Here is a 19,016-nt window from a genome sequence, read left to right as displayed (position 1 = left end):
AACATCAACTCTGATCAGGATAAGATCTTATAGCTGCAATATGACAATGTTCTAAAGGGTGGAACACACTACATGACTTTTAGATTAAAGGCCCTTGCACACGGAGTCCGAAATTTTCGTATTTGTGATTCGGTGGCTCTGAATTGTCAAAACACCATTTAAAATGATTGCTACGGATGCGAAAAACACATAAAATCGAACCCGATCCGATTTTTTTTTTATGGCGGACGAAAGTTTCGGAGGCAGTGTGTAAGCGTGATTGACATAACATGAGGTCGTATTTCATTTTTAACGTGCAAAAACTTCGGAGTGCAAAAAACTCAGAGTGCAAAGAGCTTAAAGGTTGTAAATGGTTACAAAAAACAACTTTTCATACACTAAATGACTGAGGATCACACACTACCAGACGTTTCCATTGTCCAAACACAACAAACTCATGCAGAAACAATCACCTTGTTGCTAGAAGACGCATGACAAATGGAAACAATGTGTTCTAAAATCGGCTCAAAATATCAAACATGTTTGATATCCTCAGACTGGATGGAATCAGTCTGAAGCAAAAAAAAAAAAAAAAAAAAAAAAACCTGTGTCAATCATACTCTGTGCTATTTTCTGTTAGATCTGCCAACTTCAATCGCCCAAAAATCTGCAGACTGTCTGACTTTTGGCAACTGGCTTTGACTAAATCAGGACAAAAATCTGTGCAAAAGTCAGTGTATTCCAGTCCTAACTAGCATCTCACCAGATAATCTAATAAAAAAATGACAGAAGACATTGTTTGTTGTTTAGTAAAGTTTTAAGATTTGGATATCCAAATGTTTACATGGTGGATCAACAAATAAGTCTACATTTTACAGAGGAAATTGTACTGTACACATGGGTAACTTTACAATGCCATTGCTTTTGTAATATACTGTGTATATAACAACCTGCAGTTCACGTAGTGCAACCAAATTCAAAAGACACTTCTTCATCAGGCAAATGAAAAGAGATCAGACACTTTAAAGGTTGTTGCATCCCTATCTAAGAGAGAGAGAGAGAGAGCAAGATTCTGTGACATCATGAAATTCAGGTGAGTCATTTCACCATACATAACACAGTCCATAAAAACTCTTCATTAATCTGAATATTTTTGCATCTACAGCATTATGCCAAACACATTCCTCATCCACAACACCAACTTGAACATCTTTCAAAGGGAATAGCATGTTAATGTCCGTTACTTTAAATACCAAACTCTGCTATGGGACACAGCCTAAGCCCTTGTGCATTAGGACAATACATTTATAACTTAACATTAACAGTAAATGCATACAAAAGAAAGTTACATGAGCTTAAAGCCATTTTTCACATCTACAAATGTCTTTCTACATCAGAAGATACTTTCATGCCTTGATTTACAAAGAGCTGGGAGAGGGGGGCAGACAGATAATGGTAGGTTAACTGTATAATTTGGCATATACTGCATACAAGGGAAGAGGGGTTTGCATATATATTCTGGAATAACTACAGCCGTTTACAGCTTTTTAGAGACCTGAAACCGAGGGCAGATCACATGAAGAAATGTCCAGGTCATAATTCACACCAAAATCAAAAGAACTATATTTTGCATTAACAAAATAAAGCCTCACTAAATACAAGCACTATATCCCAAAATATTATCAGGATACAATGACTTGATAAAAATGTATTTAATGTAGTACAACAAATACTACCATGATGTATACTTAAAACTGTAATTTCAATTTAATATAAATAATATACTTAAATAATTTGTTTAATAATATATATATATTTAATCATTTAATAATTTGTTTTAATAATATATATTTAATGCACGTAAATTTTTGATGGTCAATTTAAATCTTGATGTACCTAAAAATTAGGCTTCACTTTCTTTTTGCAAAACATATTTTCTGAATGTTTGTCCTTTAGATTTTGTGTGTGTGTGTGTGTGTGTGGGGGGGGGGGGATTTCTTAACAGATTGACCCTAACCTTCTTTATGACAAAGCAAAGGAAAAGGAAAAGAAACAACACAACAATGTCAACAGCAGACTCTGACCTGTTTGACACAGACGTGGAATCGTTTGAATCGTCCAGTGACATCATGCAAAGGGAGATTTTTTTCTTCTTTTTTTTTTTGTCCACTTGGAATAACAATTCATGATATTCCATTGAGCCCATTGGAATTTCAGGGAAGTCACTGTAACACTCTCCCTTTAAGAAAGAAGAAAGAAACTCCCTACAAGAGCTGGTTTGATAGCTAGTCGTCTTCACCGTATGGCTTAATTCCAGTATACACCGCAAAGATGGCCAGAGAGTTAGTAGATGACAGGGAGAACAATTTGTCATGTGATGATTGGTTACTTCCAAGCTGGAGTAAAATTCCTTTTAGTGGTTTCATTCTTGCCTGTATTAGTTTGACATTAAGACAGCATTAGAGATGAAAAAGCATGAGAAGTATAATATAATGAGCAAAACGAAATGTCACTATGATGCATTCTGGGTCGGGGCCCTGTAGTGTATACCATGGGAAAGCAGGAAAGGAAAAGGTGCATCTCTGCAGGGACATCTCTTATCTGACATACTGCTGGCTCTGTCTCACTGAAGTCAATCAACAGGGCTGGGATTCCTCTCAACGCTCTGTCCTCAAGTCCAGCAGAAGTGTAGTGCGCTATGGGTTTGAAAGCATTTGCCGTACAAACAGGCAAAAGCCTCCTTTGTGTCTTGAGTTGCATGGCTTGCATTGCGTTAGTATTGCTTTCCTGTTCCCTTCCTGGGGGAGTGAGACACGGAGACCTGAGAGACAAAGCTGAACTGTTTTCTGCAGATCTTACATCTTTACATCCATCATTGTATCTGCCGTAACTTTAAAAGGAGGTTTAGGAGTGTTCATCAACAAATAGCCACAGTGCTTAGAAGCCAAAAAAGACAAAACCAGATTTAGTTTTGGAGTTACTTTGCATGCAGACACTGAGTTGAGTTTCTCGGTCTCCGATTGACAGGTTTCACTGAAGTAAGAGTCAGAAGAACCCTGACTTGAAGACATTAAATTGAGCTGGTTTTAAACTGATTGTATAAGGCGTTTGAAGCTCTTTTAGCTTCAAATGCAAAAAAAGAAGAACATAACACTAAATATGGATCTTCAAGTGGTTCAAAAACTTTTCTGCAGGTAATGTTTGTACACTCTAATATACTTCGATGGTTGAGCTCCTCAAAGAGTCTCTAAGTCTGACTTGATACGTTTAGCTCAGTTCTACTATTTTAAGAAGTTAGTTTGTTTCTTTATTCACTTTCCATTTGGTGAACAAGACAGAGTAGCCAATGATGGAAAAATTGAGCTTGAACTCAAGGTCAAGAGCCTTAATTGAAGGCCACAATGCCAATAAAGCAAGACCGTAATTTTGTAACGTCTCCTACTTCAACCTCTGTGTGCCTCCGCCAGTCTTGCTGATGTTCATGTTTGTAGATGTTTGTGTTTGTACATGTAGAATAAACCAGCATGGGTTATGAAAGCTCAAAGCCAGTGTTCATGCTGATTGCGTAGCGGAGTTTGTCTCTGAGGATGCTCTTCTTGCTGTAGTTGGGCAGCTTGAGCAGGTTGAAACAAGTGGAGGATGTAGGGAGGCGACCGCCTGGCTCCTTCTTACGGATGGTGAAAAATCCACGGAGAACGCTTCCTAAAGTGTCACCTGTGTCCTGCATGCACAATCAATCAAAAAAGAAAAATGAAACAACTAAATCTTTGCAGAACAGTGTATGGATTAAGATGATGAAGTGATCTAACCTGATCGTCAGATACTTCCACACAGCGGATTGAGAAAGGGGGTTTGAGGTAGGCAAAACCGAGCAGAGGAGGTCTTGAGCAGCTGGTGACAAACTGTGATGAAACAGCCACTTAGTAGGCGCAGGCGGCAATAAACATTGAAATAACTCCTTTAAGATTTGATAAGTATTACCTTCAGGAACATGGCTCTCTCCTCAGGGGAGAAGTCACTGGAGAGAATGTCCCACAGCCAAAGAATGACTCTGTGGCTGCTATGGAAACCTCCATAATACACAGTGTGCTTCCTGGGAGACAGAAAAGGACATGCATTGCTATGAGTGACCTTTTTATTACTTTTCTTCACGGCATGCATTTGTTAGGGCTGAATGTGGACATCTTAGCAATTTTTGCACTGATTGTTGGAAAAGATCTGCACAATGAATATAAACAGGTCCACTCGCTAAGCGCCAAATGCGAGTAAAACTCAGTGCTGGCGAGTATATGAAACGACGTCAATCACCAGTTGGGCGGTAACATTTTTAGGAATTCTAACAATGCAAAATTGTGAGAACATGACCGTGAACAAACATGAATAATCCTCGGGACAGTTGATGGGCCAGTGTTGCTAAGGTTTAAGCCTTGCCAATATAAATATTCAAGCTCAAGAAGACGCAAAAGGGAACTCTATTTGTTATTTTTACTCAGACAGGGCACGAATACTGAATCAAGCTCTCTTTCATGTCTTCTTGCACTTGAACAAAAAAGACAAAATTATTTTGGTCACAATAATTGTGTGGTGAAAAATCTGATATTGTGACAGCCCAATTTCAGCCTAATTTCATTGCCTGTGCACTGAAGGCGTTTATGCATTAGATGCTTCCAGCCTTGTTGATTATAGAGAGCAATTTGGATTTAATGTATTGCGTCATTCTTAGTTTGTATTACAAATCAACAAACTGATAAGCAAAACCCTTCAAAGCCAGAGTTCAGAACTGCAGGTTTACTTGAGATCATCCAGGTCTATCTCAGCGTTGTCTCCAGAGATGAGCCTCTGGACCTCAGGGGTGGAGAACATGTGCAGCCACTCTGGGTTGATGATGCTGCGGAAGCCCCTGATGAAAGCTGCCGTCTGCTCCTTGATCTGGGTGTGCATGCGGAAGTGGGCCATCAGGTGGATGTAGCTGATCCTGAAGGGTCGAAGGAGGGTTAATGACAAAACATGAACTGGAAACAACTCTTTTATTCTGTCCTATTTTAAGCTTGCAGAAAATTTCAGTATTTGTCTGTGGTAGCAAATCCCTATTTACTTTTTGAACCGCTCTGCTTCCAATGCTAATCTGTTTTTTCATCTGGTAATTTCTCCTTATTGTATTGAATGTGAATAGGCGGCAGCTCTGCCACCGAAATTTTATTTACACTTGACCGAAGACACAAAATGGACTCACTTGTTTTCATTAGTGACAGACATAGTCTTTCCACCAGGAATTAGCTCATGACAGACTAACTGTGACGAGACAAAGAAAGGAAAAGAGTATTATAGAGAACAAGGAAAGCCAATAGTGTCACAAGAACCAACAAATTAGGTTCAGCAAACACAAAAGTTGCTTACCTGCCCCATGACCTCTTCATCATAGGATAAAGTCAGACCCAGATCACTGACGTCCCCATCGTAACGCTGAAAATCAAATCAATAAACAGTCATGGATATTATTACACTAACAGTAAGAAAAGGCTAGTTTTCTTTATTTTAAAGTCAAACACAAAAGAACAGCGTATAATGTATTAAAAAAACTTTAATACATTCATTTATGAAGTTATAGAAGAAATATGTAACAAATTAATAATGCATTGTAAAATTTTAAGAATATTAAATGTTACAAAAGGCCCTTTCACACCAAAAGTGATGCGAAAAAGCTAAACGAATCTCCATCAAATGCTCCTTTTACATCAAGAGCAGAACAAATATGAAACAAATTTGAATAAGTCGGGTAAATCTGAAAGTGTGAAATGTATCAGTTTCACCTTGAAATCTTAACATAATTTTCATTAGTAAATAGTTATATAACAGATACGATATTATTAACGGTAGATTAGCCTTAAAAAAATGTACTGCTGCCATGTAGGATTTAGTGACCCTGATGTTTATCTGCAGCTGTTCACCCTAATAAATTTGGATAACATTAAAGTGATCGTGTGGATGTGATTATTGAACACCTATAACATTAAATCAATGAGACTCATTTCAAACCTTGAAAACATAATGGTTAAAATCAAGCATTTTCCAAACTGTACAAATACTATAATAGTCACATTGGCACTGACCTTGATAGAGGTGAGGTTTTTGTAGAACTCGGAGTCGAGGGAGGGCAGCTCGTCTATGGAGCTATAGAAGGTGCTGTGATGGTGACCTAAAACCTGACTGAGGAAAAAAGAGGCAAAAGGCACATCCACCACGATGCCTTCATACATGGCCTTTCCCAGCATCTTTCCAACAAATTCATACAGCTGAAGGTGGTTCTCATGGATGCTGGAGGTTGGGGAGGGGTATAATCTCTCATTCCCACTGGTGGTCTGAAACAGAGAGCGAAAAAAATGAAGTTGAGGTTTATTGGTAAAATAAGGAAGGTCTATTGAGGACTGTTTGGGTGAACTGATCCCAGCCATCTGAGCTAAAAGAGAGCAGTGTGTACCTTAAATAGATTGAGCGCTGGGTTGAAAACCTTCTTGATGATCTCTTCTAAAAACTCCTTAAACACACCATCCTGGTCAATTCCAGCCTCATCCACTCCTAAATCATTCACAAACTTCACGCGGATCACTCCCTTAATGGAATTGACAGGTAGACGCCGCAGCTGATCATAACCATCCTATGAAGAGTAAGGTACAGAAAAAGATTATTACTATTATCATTATTATCCTACATTCACATTTTTACATTTGGCAGACACTTTCCTCCAAAGCGACTCACATTGCATTCAAGGTCTAAATTTTATAAGTTCATCTGTTCTCTGGGAAACAAACCCATGACCTTGGTGGCATGCTCTACTGTTTGAGCTACATAAAAGCTAAAAGGCATAATACTCATTGTGTATGTTTTTATCAATCAAATGAATGAAAAAGCATACATTACCTCCAACATGCGTGAGCGTCGAATGGTTATATGAGTCACATGTGGAGAGGCGGAGCTTGTTTCCACCAATCCAAGACTCTCTTTCTCTTTTGTCACAATGTTCCGGAACAGCAGCACCCTCTGCAACAAAAACACATCTGTACATTTCACATTTTGTGTTTAAAAATAAAATTAAGACCATTTTTTATTTGGTCAATCTAAAATGTAATCTTTGTATGAACCAAACAACTAAAGCATTCATGTGGCACCTCATGAGCATTAATAATTTCCCTGTTTTAAGTTTGATTCTCACATTTTTGTGTGGGATGACATGAGGAATGTACTGAAGTAGCAACTGTGCTCTTTTTTTGCCTTTCTCCAGCTCCTGGAACAACAGGCTGGGCTTCAGGTCTCTGTATTAGACATAGAGAAAAAAAGAAAACAAATGAGACCTATTTTGTCGGCCGATGCATTTATCTTTCCCTTATATCAGAATAATAATCTCAGTAATTTGTTTATGAATGGATCCCAATCCCAACTCTAAAGTAAAACCAGAGAGTAATTTGGCTCAGTGATATGTAAGAGTGACACACTTGCGGAGCCAGTGATCTTCAGGTGTGAATCTCCTGCGACAATCCCGCTCATACAGAACCATCAGCCAGCCATGAACACTGTGGAATAAGTCCAGCTTCTCCCCTTTGGTATTCTCTGAAATAAATTAATGACCATAGTTAATCACCACACACAGAAAGCACATTATCACTGGCCCCATATGGAAATGACAAAAAAAAATTGTGGTTTATCTAAACGAGAAGAAACTACTAGGGAAAAAGACTGGACAAAAGAATGCATAAACAAAGACCCTAATTGCAAAAACAAACATATGGGCTAAATAATACCTGCTCACCTAAAATACCATCCCAGATCATCTTGAACACAAATGTGTTGAGGAACGAGGAGATGGTGACAAGCTCTTCCATTTTAAAAGAAATCTGCTCTTCATACACCTCTATGTCATCCAGGATTCTGTAATATTAATCACAGAATAACATGCAAACACATACATACTTATATACACACATATATATACATACACACATATATATATATATATATATATATACACATATATATTATTTTTGTAGTAAAAATAAATGTAAATGAATACGCAGCGTCACCAGTGAACTACACAACTCTTACGTGATGAGATGTCTGGAACAGTCACAGAAGAGCATCAGCATGGCCAGGAGCTGTTTGGACTCTTCCGTGTCATTATTGAGACACTCCATGAAGAGTCGTAGCCCCCCCTGAGGGCCAAGCTCACAGATAAATGCCCACAGCTTAGGCAGCAGTTCATCCAGATACGTCAGTCCTGGAAACAGTTTCATTAGAAAACATAGAATCAAGATTAACAAGAATGTTAACCTCATTTATTATGATATCAAATATTGTTTCACTGGCCTATACTACAGTGGTCTTGGACCTACCCTACCCTACAGACAACTATTATTCTGCAAAAGTGTCTGATAAAAGCATAAACTGTTTTTTCAGGATCTGGAAACAAGGTGAGCTGTAACTCTTCGAGCATGTGCATTAACCTCTGGCTCTGACAAAATACAATACTTCACTAAGGGATAAAACATTACTGAAGTGTTTGCGTGAGTGAATGTACATTCATAGGTGTGTAAACAGAAATTACTTCCTAAATGGTTTCATATGAAAAGCACATACCTGTGAGAATCTGCAGGCGGATTTGTGTGAGTGTGGTGAGGGCCGTCTGATACAACACACAAATACTGCACACCTTCTGGACCTCAGCTGAATCCACACGCTTCCCCCCGACCGGTTTCAGGATGTTCCGCACAGACGCAGACTTTTGGAACGCTCTCTTGAACAGATCTAACCGTGCAGAGAGTTTAACAAGAGATCCTCAGTGAAAACAGGATGAATACAGACTTGATGACACTAGCATCACACTGTGTACTTTTTAAACAGCACTTAAAATAGACTCAGAGACAGTGTGGCTTCCTTTAGGCCAACCTATACCTCCAAGACTTCAAAGAAAATATTTGAAGGCCCCCTAAGATATTTCCAATACTTCTACTATGATACTCAACTTTTTATTTGCAAAAACTAGGAGTGGCAATATATCAAAATAAATAAATAAAATAATTAAATTAAATTAATTCCCATAATCAAAATAACTGAATGTTCTTCATGCTTTACATTTTTTATTACCAGTTAATTTACAGTACTTTTTTAGTTTGTAATTATTTTTATTCCTTTTTTTTTTTAAATCACAAAGCAGTTTTTGTACCAATCAAACATATTATAGAGCAGGGATCAGCAACTCCGGTCCTGGAGGGCCACTGTCCTGCAGAGTTTAGCTCCAACCCTAATTAAACACACCTGAACAAGGCAATCAGTGTTTTCAGGATTACTAGATAGATACAGGCAGGTGAGTTTTTATCAGGGCTGAAGCTAAACTCTGCAGGACAGTGGCATATCCAGGTTGTCCAAGATCATGAGAACCCTGGTTCTTGAAATGTTTTAAGGAAAATAAGTTTTTAAGGGAATGACTAAAAATAAGAAATAGGATTTCAGGTTACATGTGGATTATTAAGTTGTTTTAGCTGATTTTAAACCTTAAATCTTCTTTTGTCAAATCTTAAATAAATTTAAGCCATCTTATGACCCCCTTGCAAGTGTGCTAAGACCCCCTAGTGGGTACTGGCCCCAGTGGATGAGAACTTCTTTAGGGCTAGTACAAAAAAAGTGGTCAGAAATATGGCAGACATTTTTGCACAAGTGGTCTTCTGATACTTAGTCAACATCCTTGAGTGTGCTTTAATGGTAATCATTAGAAACTCTATGTGTAGTCCAATAGTCCATGTGTAATCATCTACTAAATCACTTCTGTTCTATGGGTCTGGTTAAAAAAATAAATAAAATGTTTCTCACTTTTGACGGGCAAGTTATTCTGTAATGAGCTTGGCTGAAGAGAGGGTGGTGGGGTGGGATCTTGAGTTTCTAGCTTTTTGCTGAGAACATCACAAAAGAGTGTGCAGATCACTGGAACTCCCCACAAACACTGTAACTGCTTTGTTACCAACGGCATAGACTCATTAAGCCTGGAGAGAGAGAAAAACAAGAGAGAGAAAGTGAAAGATTGCTTAATAGGATAGCACAACAGAGAAATCCAGAAACTATGTGCTTTATTTTGTCAATAAAACAATGACATACCCATAATCAACAGTCTGGGAGAACCAGCCCAACACTGGGTGCCAGTGTGTGAGATTGGATTTCTTCTGAGACACATATCTCTGACAGTATGACAACATATCTGTCAGATCCTTGACAAAGTGACCCGCTTCCTGCTCTAGAACTTTTACATTAAAGTATCCCAGCTGAATGAGGTTACCTGGAAACAAAACATAAAAGAGATGATGAGATAAATGACAAACTAAGTACATCTTGAGTATTGATTTTCAGCTCTCCATTCACAAGCCCAGCTTTGTTCTCCAAATCCAATACGCACTTCAAAAAGTGTGTGTATAAAGCACACATGCTTACCCAGTAAGCACAGAGTGTGGCTTCCCTCCAGACACACACAGATATCCAAACACTGCTCTTCTCGGCTTAAAAACAAGACAAACTTGCGAAAGAGGTCATGGGTCTGGATGGTGACCATACACTGCAAGGAGCACAAATTCAGACAGGCGAAATCATATTCTCACCATTTTTCTTTTGAGATCTTGAAGATGTGTGTGCAAATGATTTTTTATTATCCTTCCGTATGTGTTTGTTTCTTACATCTGGAGTGAGAGTATTGAGGTGCGAGATGAACGCTGGAACAGACATGATGTGGAGGAGGAAAGACCTCAGCAGGTTGTCTGAGAAATGTGCAGCGACAACTGGCCTAAAATACACCAGGACAAAAAGCTCATCACATTATGGAGGCGACTTCACAGAAAAAGAGCTACTGATGTAATCAGACCGAGTCTCGGAGAGCAAATCCAGTTCTCATGGCAACTGACCTGAGTGACAGCGTAAAAATGGCCGTGAGGGTTCCTTTGGAAAGGGAAGGTCTGGATCTTGCCAATCCATTTGTAAGTAGAATCTGCAAATAGCAAAGATGCTTATTATGAGAAAAATGTTTGAAGCTCAAACTCTAAGTTCAACCTAGAGCTTCAATCAGTTAAAAAATGTAATCAGATCACATTATTTGATGAATAATTGTTTGAATTAATGCATATAAAATTTTGAGGTCAATAATGAAATTAATACTTTCATTCAGCGAGAATGCATTAAATTGATTAAAAATGACAGTAAAGACTTTTACATTTTAACAAAATATTTCTATCTCAAATAAAAGCTGTTCTTTCTATTCATTAAAGAATCCTGGAAAAAATGTATAATCAAGTGGCAAGAAGGATGAGGCCGAGGGCCGTGAGAACGGAGCGAGGCCGATGATGTGATTGATAATGAACCGCACTGGTCTCGAGTTTCTCACGGAGGAGCGACGACAGTGAAGGACGAGAGAGGACCAGGCCTAGACATTTATGTTATGTTTTTATTATGTGTGTGCAGCAGTCATCTGTGAGGAGCTGCCGCTTTTACTTTCGTTTTGTGTTTGTTTATTAAAGTGTGTTTGAACGTTCGCCGGTTGCCGCCTCTTTCACTGCAGCACAACTGATTTCAACATTGACAATAAGAAATGTTTCTAGACAAAATCAACATATTAGAATGATTTCTGGAGGATTATGTGACACTGAGGAATAGAGTAATGGCTGATGAAGAAAATACAGATTTAGCGACCCTAAATATTTGAATACAAGTCTATATCGTTATTTGCTGGGAAACATTTCTGAACAAGAACAAGATTCTGATTGGCTGTTTGGACGAGCAGTACCTGAAGAACAGAGTAGAAGCCCTTCTGATTGAGATGTCCCATGATGTTCTCACAAATCCTGTTTAAAGCAGGCTTGAGGGCCTCCCCTAAAAAAAAGACAGGAAATTCTAGTAGGGTTTTACGTATTTTAGCCTGCAAATCATCTCACAGGCTCTAATTATGTGACACTGACCCTTTCCTCGGATGATTTTCCACGTTGATGTGTCAGTGAATGTTATCAGCATTGTCAGGTACAGCGTCACCAATTTATTATCTTGTAGTATGTCAGGCTGCAGAGAGAAATGGAAAAAACAGGAAACAAGCATTCATCAAGAAGCACTTCCTGACAGATAACTGACAGACTCAGAATTGACTTAATGATGAGTAATTCAAAAAGATAAAGCACTGAGCATAAAGCACTAATATTACCTTCAGTTTTTTCAGAAATTCACAGGAGACCCAAAGAACATCTTTGATCTGTTTCAGCCAGGGGATGGTGAGATCTTTTGAAAGGGCCAGAGATACATACCATACCTAGAAAAACAATAGCTTGTCACCACAATGCAAAAATGTGGAACTAATGTAAACATAAAAATATGTTTTATGCATTGCTTGGCAAAAGACTTACTTTAGGTTCATTCTCAACATCCATGCTACTTAGTATGATTCTACACAACTTCTCAAATCTCTGTGTAAGAGAAAAACACTATGCCGTCATTAATTATATTCACAAAATGTTAAAAAAATAAATTTCACCTAAATAATCAAGTCTTAACTAAACTTAATCTAAATGAATTTTAAAAAGGGTAACATTATGTGATGCTTACCAACTTGTCATCCTTGCTCAATATAAATAACAATTTTCTTGCAATTTTGAAGATGGATAATGCATTTCTTTTTGTTGAACCTGCATCGCTGACTGCAAAAAAATCATCAACCTCTTTCCTAAAACAGAAAGTAATGTAAATAATATGTATAAATTCTCAAACAGCAACTTTGTAAAACTGAAATAAAAACAAATCAAAAAATAAAATATTTAATAAAAATATTAATGAAATTGATAAATTAATAAAAACTATAATAGGATATTAACAATCCCAAATAACACTGGCTCAAACAAACCAAGCTATTTTTTAAAATAGTATTTACATTATTCAAGACATTAACATTCAAACGACTTACTTATAGGCATAAGAGAAAGTATTAATACTGAATTCTTCACCTTTAATAACCTCTGTGAGGGTTTCACTCTTCATTTTTACTTTTTTATCTTAGGCCAACAAAGTCAGCAAAGACATATAACTGTCTAGAATGTTTGACTATTGTAAAGAACGGCCCATGTCAGCCCTAACCTGATTTCCCTTTGCAACCTGCAACGGCAGAGGAATCTTCTGACCAGAGCCTGGATTTGTGTGGCAGCTCTCTCTTTCTCCTTATAACCTTTCCGTTCCTCCCGTGCTATCCTGGCTTTATCCAGGAACTGGGTTTTGGACGTTTGGGTAGCGGTGAACATGTTTTCACTCTTAACTGTGGGTTAAATTTAAAAATGTCATGGCCAGGAACAAAAATCTACATCACAGCTGAGAGCAAAAACAAAGTCAGAGGCTATGTATGCAAGTACAGAAGTGTATAATTAGATTCATTTATACTCAAAGCATGATCAGTTAATAAAGAAAACTATGTCTCATTTACAATTAAAATAAATTTGAGACCTCTATCTTACATAAACACACACACACACACAATTACCTTGCCCTAATGCAGTGACTAGTAATGCTGCTTCCACGGGTCACAAGAATACTATCACATATCCACGCGTATTGTTCTGCATATCCATTGGACTCTACAGAACAGAAGAGTAATTCGCTTTGATAACTTTTATTTAAGAAAATTTTTAGTTTAGTTAAATTATTAGTACTTTAAAGTACAAAAGGTCTACTGAGTTGTAAGTCATGAGTTGAGGTATTAAAACAACATGATTTTGATTAATAAAATTACTCCAGAGATGATATGTTATAAACATATGGGAGATTTTACCAGACACATCAACAGATCACAAAGCAAAAATTTAAATCAAAGAGTATCTGACAGAATTATCACACCAAAACTGAGGAGAGTCCATATCATTTACTCGAAACAGTGGTGACGGTTTGCTTACACGACAGGATAAGCACTCAACGGAAACAATATTAGCACTAAAGATTTAAATTAGTAGAAGATTTTAACAAAAAACACAACGCAGTTCAAGTGAATTTAACGAACCCACAGAGACAATAACATTCACACACACTAGCTATCCAGCTAGCAACACAGTTGCAACATTCAGCGAGCTGGCAACGCTTGGGAAATGCTGTCACTTGATAAACGTGTTTCAAATAAAATGTCAAGAAAGTCTTTACATTATGTACAGAGGTTTCATTTACCTGAACGTTTGAGAATAAATGGAAAAGTGATGTAAACAAAAGAGCGACCCAGACACCGCAGCTCTAATCCATTAACGGTGTAACATCGTAATACTTCCGGATGAACATTTTTGTCATGACAATCCACTTTCACAAGAAATATAGATCATACTTGTTTTTTGTCGTAGTGCATTAATATCGATTCTTTATTAAAGCGATATTACTCTTTACTATTTTAAACGTTTTAACGAGTAAATTGAGGATTAGAACAGCGGGAGATATGTTTTTGTACTAACGCTTTATGAAACATTTGGCGGAACCCTTTGTGAAACTGCGTGCTGAAAAATGTTGATGTATTGTTTTGTTAGTTAGTTAGTTTGTTTATATTGAAATAACAGGAGAGGCAGACAGTCATAAAAGATAAATCCATATAAACCGAAACAGAAAAATCTCATCTTTTTTATATTAAAAATCGAATACGTCACTTTCAATAACAGAGATGAACAACTTTATGGTTGTTCTTTATCAGGATTAAAGAATTAAAAAAATATTAAAAAATAAAAAAATTGGGGGGAAAAACAGGATTAAAAAATAGTATTTGGAAAACAGTCTACATTTGGTACAGCTGACTTGTATTTTGCTTTATGTATACGATATTTCCCAAATAAAATAAGAATTTTAATTATATTGTTTACTCCAACCAGTATCACATTCCATAAACACGAATCAGTTATTGTAAAAATCTTGGGTATATATATATATATATATATATATATATATATATATATACAAGATTGTCAAAAGTTTGGAAACATTACTATTTTTAAAGTCTCGTGCTCATCAAGCCTGCATTTATTTGATAAAAAATACAGGAAAAAAAACAGTAATATTGTGAAATATTAATACAATTTAAAATAACTGTTTTATATTTCTAAACTTTAAAATATAATTTATTTCTGTGATGCAAAGCTGAATTTTCAGCATCATTTAGTCATTAGTGCCACATGATCCATCAGAAATATATATATTCTTTTCTCACATTTATTTTTCAGCCTTCCTTTAGCCTACATGTCCAAAAACAATGTAGTACCGTGGCATCTAAAATGTGCTCTTTACTGTGAAGTGAACTTTATCAGATCTGTTGCTTTAAATGTTCTTTGTTTTCGTTTTTTGTACAACAGACAAAGTTCTTTGTATGAATCTCTTTTGTTTGATAGATATAAAAAAACCAACACTCACAAATAAGTGTACAGGTACAATCACAGGAAGTGTGAACATTAAATGACAGGACACTGGACCGGTGGAGTTACTTCCCATCTACTGTAATGAAAAGCGCGATCGTTTATTCTGCCCCGATCGCCTGTAAGCGCGTGACCTGCAGCCTCGTGAACGAGTCTGGGCTGCGACCGGAAGTGATCTAATTCCAGACCCGTTCCAAGCGGCCCGAAAGAATCGGGGGGGATTTCTATGGTAAGTAATGATATTTGTCTGATATTTCATCTAATTTATCCGGTTCTGTTAGAGTATATTTTAATAACTATTTGTTTTTGCGTGTAGTTATTAGCTTTTTACCAGTAATTTCGTGTTTTCTTTAAAGAAATGCAGATAACAAGCTAGTGTGCTAGTTTAGCTCTTTTAGCTTTTTAGCTCCTGTAGCCATCTGTTTCCTATGAGTAACTTTAAATTAAACAATTTATTTTCTTCGCATTCAGTTACGAATAAATGTTTATACGCAAATAAATATATACAGGAATTTACATGACTCAAATCTACTTGGTTTAAGTGAACACACCAGGTTTGGGTGTGACGTCATTAAATCCTGTCCCGTTGTGCGACGAACCTTGTTTCTCATTGCATGATAGAGAAGTTAACATGCTTTAATGTTTTACAATTAATCTATTTGTTCATGCGTTACATTTAAGGTTAAGGGAATATGTGAATATGCACTGCCCCACCCCCTAAAACTTTAAAAACGTCCATAATTTTTTTTTAATCTTTGACATTTACGCCATTTTAATTCATCTACTAAAGAAATTTCACATTGTCCCTCACTGTGTTCATACACATTTCATAAACACTTTAAAGAATGATAGAGTTGTGTGTGTGTGTGGGTTTGCAATATAGATTCCTATGTCATTAATCCCCTGAAAGAACTGAATATTAGTTGTGTGTCCTTCATCACCATTCATTCCCATCCCTGTCTGATTTTCAGGAAGAGATGTCAGGAGAAAGTGTGGTGAGCTCGGCTGTGCCGGCAGCTACAACACGGACCACCTCCTTCAAGGGGTCTAGTCCCAGTTCCAAATACGTAAAGCTGAATGTCGGGGGAGCGCTGTACTACACCACCATGCAGACCCTGACCAAACAGGACACCATGCTGAAGGCCATGTTCAGTGGCCGTATGGAGGTCCTCACAGATAGTGAAGGTAACTGTACTGTTATAGCTGCCCGAAGAAGTATTCAAGTAGAATGATGAAGCATATGAATGCAAATGTGTGGTTCTGAAGCGTTCAGGTATCACTTTTTTTTAACCTCTGATCTTTCTCCAGGCTGGATTCTGATTGACAGGTGTGGGAAGCACTTTGGGACCATCCTGAACTACCTCAGGGATGGAGTTGTCCCGTTACCTGAGAGCCGGAGGGAGACGGAGGAGTTACTGGCAGAGGCGAAGTATTACCTGGTGCAGGGCCTGGTGGATGAGTGTCAGGCAGCATTACAGGTAGAGTATACATGCTATAGAGAGACTGCATTAGGGCAAGAGAAACCTGAGAGATTTGTGTTCCTCCATAACGGTCAAAAATTTTGGAATAGTTACGATTTTTAATTTTCATTTAAAAAAAAAAAGAAGTATCTTATGCTCAGCAAGGCTGCATTTTTTTTTTAAATCAAAAATACAGTAAAATAACTTTGAAATATTATTACTATTTTAAAAAACTGATTTCTGTTTTACCCATATAAAAATATAATTAATGCTGAAAACAGTTCTTGCTGCGTAATAAAAAAAATTTCAGGCTTCTTTGATGAATAGAAAGTTCAAAAGAACAGCATTTATTTGACGTAGACATCTTTTACTGTATCTTTGATTAATTTATGTATCCTTGCTTAATAAAAGTATTAATATATTTATTTTCTTTTTCTTTTTTTTAATCATACTTGCCTCAAACTTTTGAGTGGTAGTCTATCACGGTTTCCACAAAAATATTAAGCAGCAAAATCTACATTTTCTACATTGATGATAATTATAATAAGAAATGTTTCTTGAGCACCAAATCAGCATTAAAAACATTCTGAAGGATCGTGTGACAGTAATGGTTTCTTTAATTACATAAATATAAATTATTTACATTTCAAATAAAAAATTTTAACTTAATATTATTAAATTTGAAATTAATATTTCAGAATATTTCTGTTTTCTATTTTTTTGATCAAATAATTGCAGCCTTGGTGAACATAAAGAGCATAATTTTTATTTATTTTTTTTAATCCACACTTTTGATGGGTAGCTTAAACATTAATGAGCACACCAAGAACTCATCAAATAAGATAAATAGAAGTTCGACCGTACATGGAACTTCGTTGGTTTCTTGCATATCAAGCAAGCACGTTTTAGCGTCCATTTACTATTTGATATGCTTTATGTGTGTCGATGTTTATATGTGAATATAAAAGCCTAAATTATATCTGTTTATCATATAAAGCGATCACGTCTCTTAAAAAGACAGATTAAACCACTCAATTCTTTTTGAAGTGTCAAATTTTTTGTGTAATTGACCAAAACACATCTCTCAGGTTTCATTAAAAATATCTTCATTTTTGTTTTAAATATGAATGAAAGTTTAATGGGTTTGAAATGACATGAGGGTGAGTAAATCATGACAGAATTTGAATTTTTGGGTGAACTAACATATTCCATAATTCCATATTCCGTAATGTTTTTGTTTTAATAACATTTTTGATTTTTTTTTTTAAATTTCAGAACAAAGATGCGTATGAACCATTCTGTAAAGTTCCACTGGTGACATCATCTAAGGAAGAACAGAGGCTCATTGCCACTGCTAATAAGGTACAAATGCTTCACAACCATGTCGATCTTAAAGGCATTTTATTTGCTTATGCCCACAACAGATACTTGACTTGTCTTTCTTTGTGTTTGCAGCCTACAGTCAAACTGCTGTACAACAGGAGCAACAATAAATATTCATATACAAGGTAAAATTAGCTGAATTTCTTACAAGGTTTGGGTTGCTGGGACACATACTGATGAGCTTTCACCTGATCGATTTGCCCTTTCTCTTTGTAGCAACTCTGATGACAACATGTTGAAGAACATCGAGCTGTTTGACAAGCTGTCTCTGAGGTTCAACGGCCGAGTGCTTTTCATCAAGGATGTAATTGGTGATGAGATTTGTTGCTGGTCTTTTTACGGCCAGGGCAGGAAGATTGCAGAGGTGTGCTGCACCTCAATAGTCTACGCTACTGAGAAGAAGCAGACAAAGGTAAAGGGTGATCAGTTCACCCACATAAAAAATCGAATAATTTATCCAGTCTATCATCAGGGTTTCTGTGGGTTTTAAAAAGTCTCAATTTGCCCTTCCACAAATGAAGGGCTTAAATTAGAGCAGAAATTCTTACATGAACGATGTCATGGCATTAAATATTGCATGCACTGCAAAAATGTATATCTTCCTTAGAATTTTTGTCTTGTTTTCAAATGCAGATATTTGTCAGTGGGTGTGAAAACTTTTGATTTTTCTGAACCCATTGGCAGCTATTTGCTCATTTTAATCATTAACACTTCATTTCTCAGAAAACAAGACTTATCTTTTTGCTTCTTAAATAAATGTATC

At 36.7% G+C, this 19,016-nt stretch overlaps 2 protein-coding genes across 3 annotated transcripts in view; one reads left to right on the top strand and one right to left on the bottom strand.

Moving 5' to 3' along the window:
- Nucleotides 1–792: 792 nt before the first annotated feature.
- Nucleotides 793–15,521, bottom strand: ube3b (ubiquitin protein ligase E3B). 2 transcript variants are annotated; one of them, XM_081367214.1, is made up of 27 exons: nucleotides 15,409–15,521; nucleotides 13,517–13,610; nucleotides 13,120–13,294; nucleotides 12,595–12,712; nucleotides 12,396–12,455; nucleotides 12,197–12,301; nucleotides 11,961–12,057; nucleotides 11,789–11,874; nucleotides 10,914–10,996; nucleotides 10,690–10,795; nucleotides 10,450–10,570; nucleotides 10,120–10,297; nucleotides 9,838–10,007; nucleotides 8,608–8,775; nucleotides 8,077–8,248; nucleotides 7,784–7,902; nucleotides 7,470–7,584; nucleotides 7,190–7,289; nucleotides 6,898–7,017; nucleotides 6,458–6,634; nucleotides 6,090–6,338; nucleotides 5,377–5,442; nucleotides 5,213–5,271; nucleotides 4,772–4,954; nucleotides 3,961–4,072; nucleotides 3,789–3,881; nucleotides 793–3,700 (listed from the first exon to the last, which is right to left on the bottom strand). In XM_081367214.1, exons 3-27 carry the CDS (start codon nucleotides 13,278–13,280, stop codon nucleotides 3,509–3,511), a joined length of 3,210 nt encoding a protein of 1,069 aa, XP_081223340.1. In that variant the 5' UTR covers nucleotides 13,281–13,294; nucleotides 13,517–13,610; nucleotides 15,409–15,521; the 3' UTR covers nucleotides 793–3,508. The 2 variants fall into 2 exon arrangements, with proteins under 2 accessions (XP_081223340.1, XP_081223339.1); XM_081367213.1 differs by lacking the exon at nucleotides 15,409–15,521 and adding an exon at nucleotides 14,191–14,315.
- The window catches only part of kctd10 (potassium channel tetramerization domain containing 10), a 6,166-nt gene continuing 2,566 nt past the window's right edge, over nucleotides 15,417–19,016 (top strand). Inside the window, exons 1-6 of the mRNA XM_081367216.1 lie at nucleotides 15,417–15,639; nucleotides 16,382–16,595; nucleotides 16,719–16,888; nucleotides 18,146–18,232; nucleotides 18,326–18,378; nucleotides 18,470–18,665. Coding sequence (XP_081223342.1) covers nucleotides 15,637–15,639; nucleotides 16,382–16,595; nucleotides 16,719–16,888; nucleotides 18,146–18,232; nucleotides 18,326–18,378; nucleotides 18,470–18,665 — 723 coding nt within the window. The 5' untranslated portion in view covers nucleotides 15,417–15,636. The remainder of the gene's footprint in view (nucleotides 15,640–16,381; nucleotides 16,596–16,718; nucleotides 16,889–18,145; nucleotides 18,233–18,325; nucleotides 18,379–18,469; nucleotides 18,666–19,016) is intronic.

The sequence above is a fragment of the Scardinius erythrophthalmus genome, assembly GCF_964197995.2.
Source record: "Scardinius erythrophthalmus genome assembly, chromosome: 5".
Lineage (NCBI taxonomy): Eukaryota > Metazoa > Chordata > Actinopteri > Cypriniformes > Leuciscidae > Scardinius > Scardinius erythrophthalmus.
The sequence above is the reverse complement of the archived record's forward strand: the minus strand, read 5'-3'. Positions and strand labels throughout refer to the sequence as shown.

Coding starts and splice junctions, on each gene's coding strand:
- ube3b (XM_081367214.1), bottom strand. CDS start 13,280: ATGTTCACCGCTACCCAAACGTCCAAAACCCAGTTCCTGGATAAAGCC. Junction 8,249..8,607: donor CCGCCTGCAGATTCTCACAG/GTATGTGCTTTT, acceptor AACTGTTTCCAG/GACTGACGTATCTGGATGAA. Junction 7,903..8,076: donor TGTTCCAGACATCTCATCAC/GTAAGAGTTGTG, acceptor TTAATATTACAG/AATCCTGGATGACATAGAGG.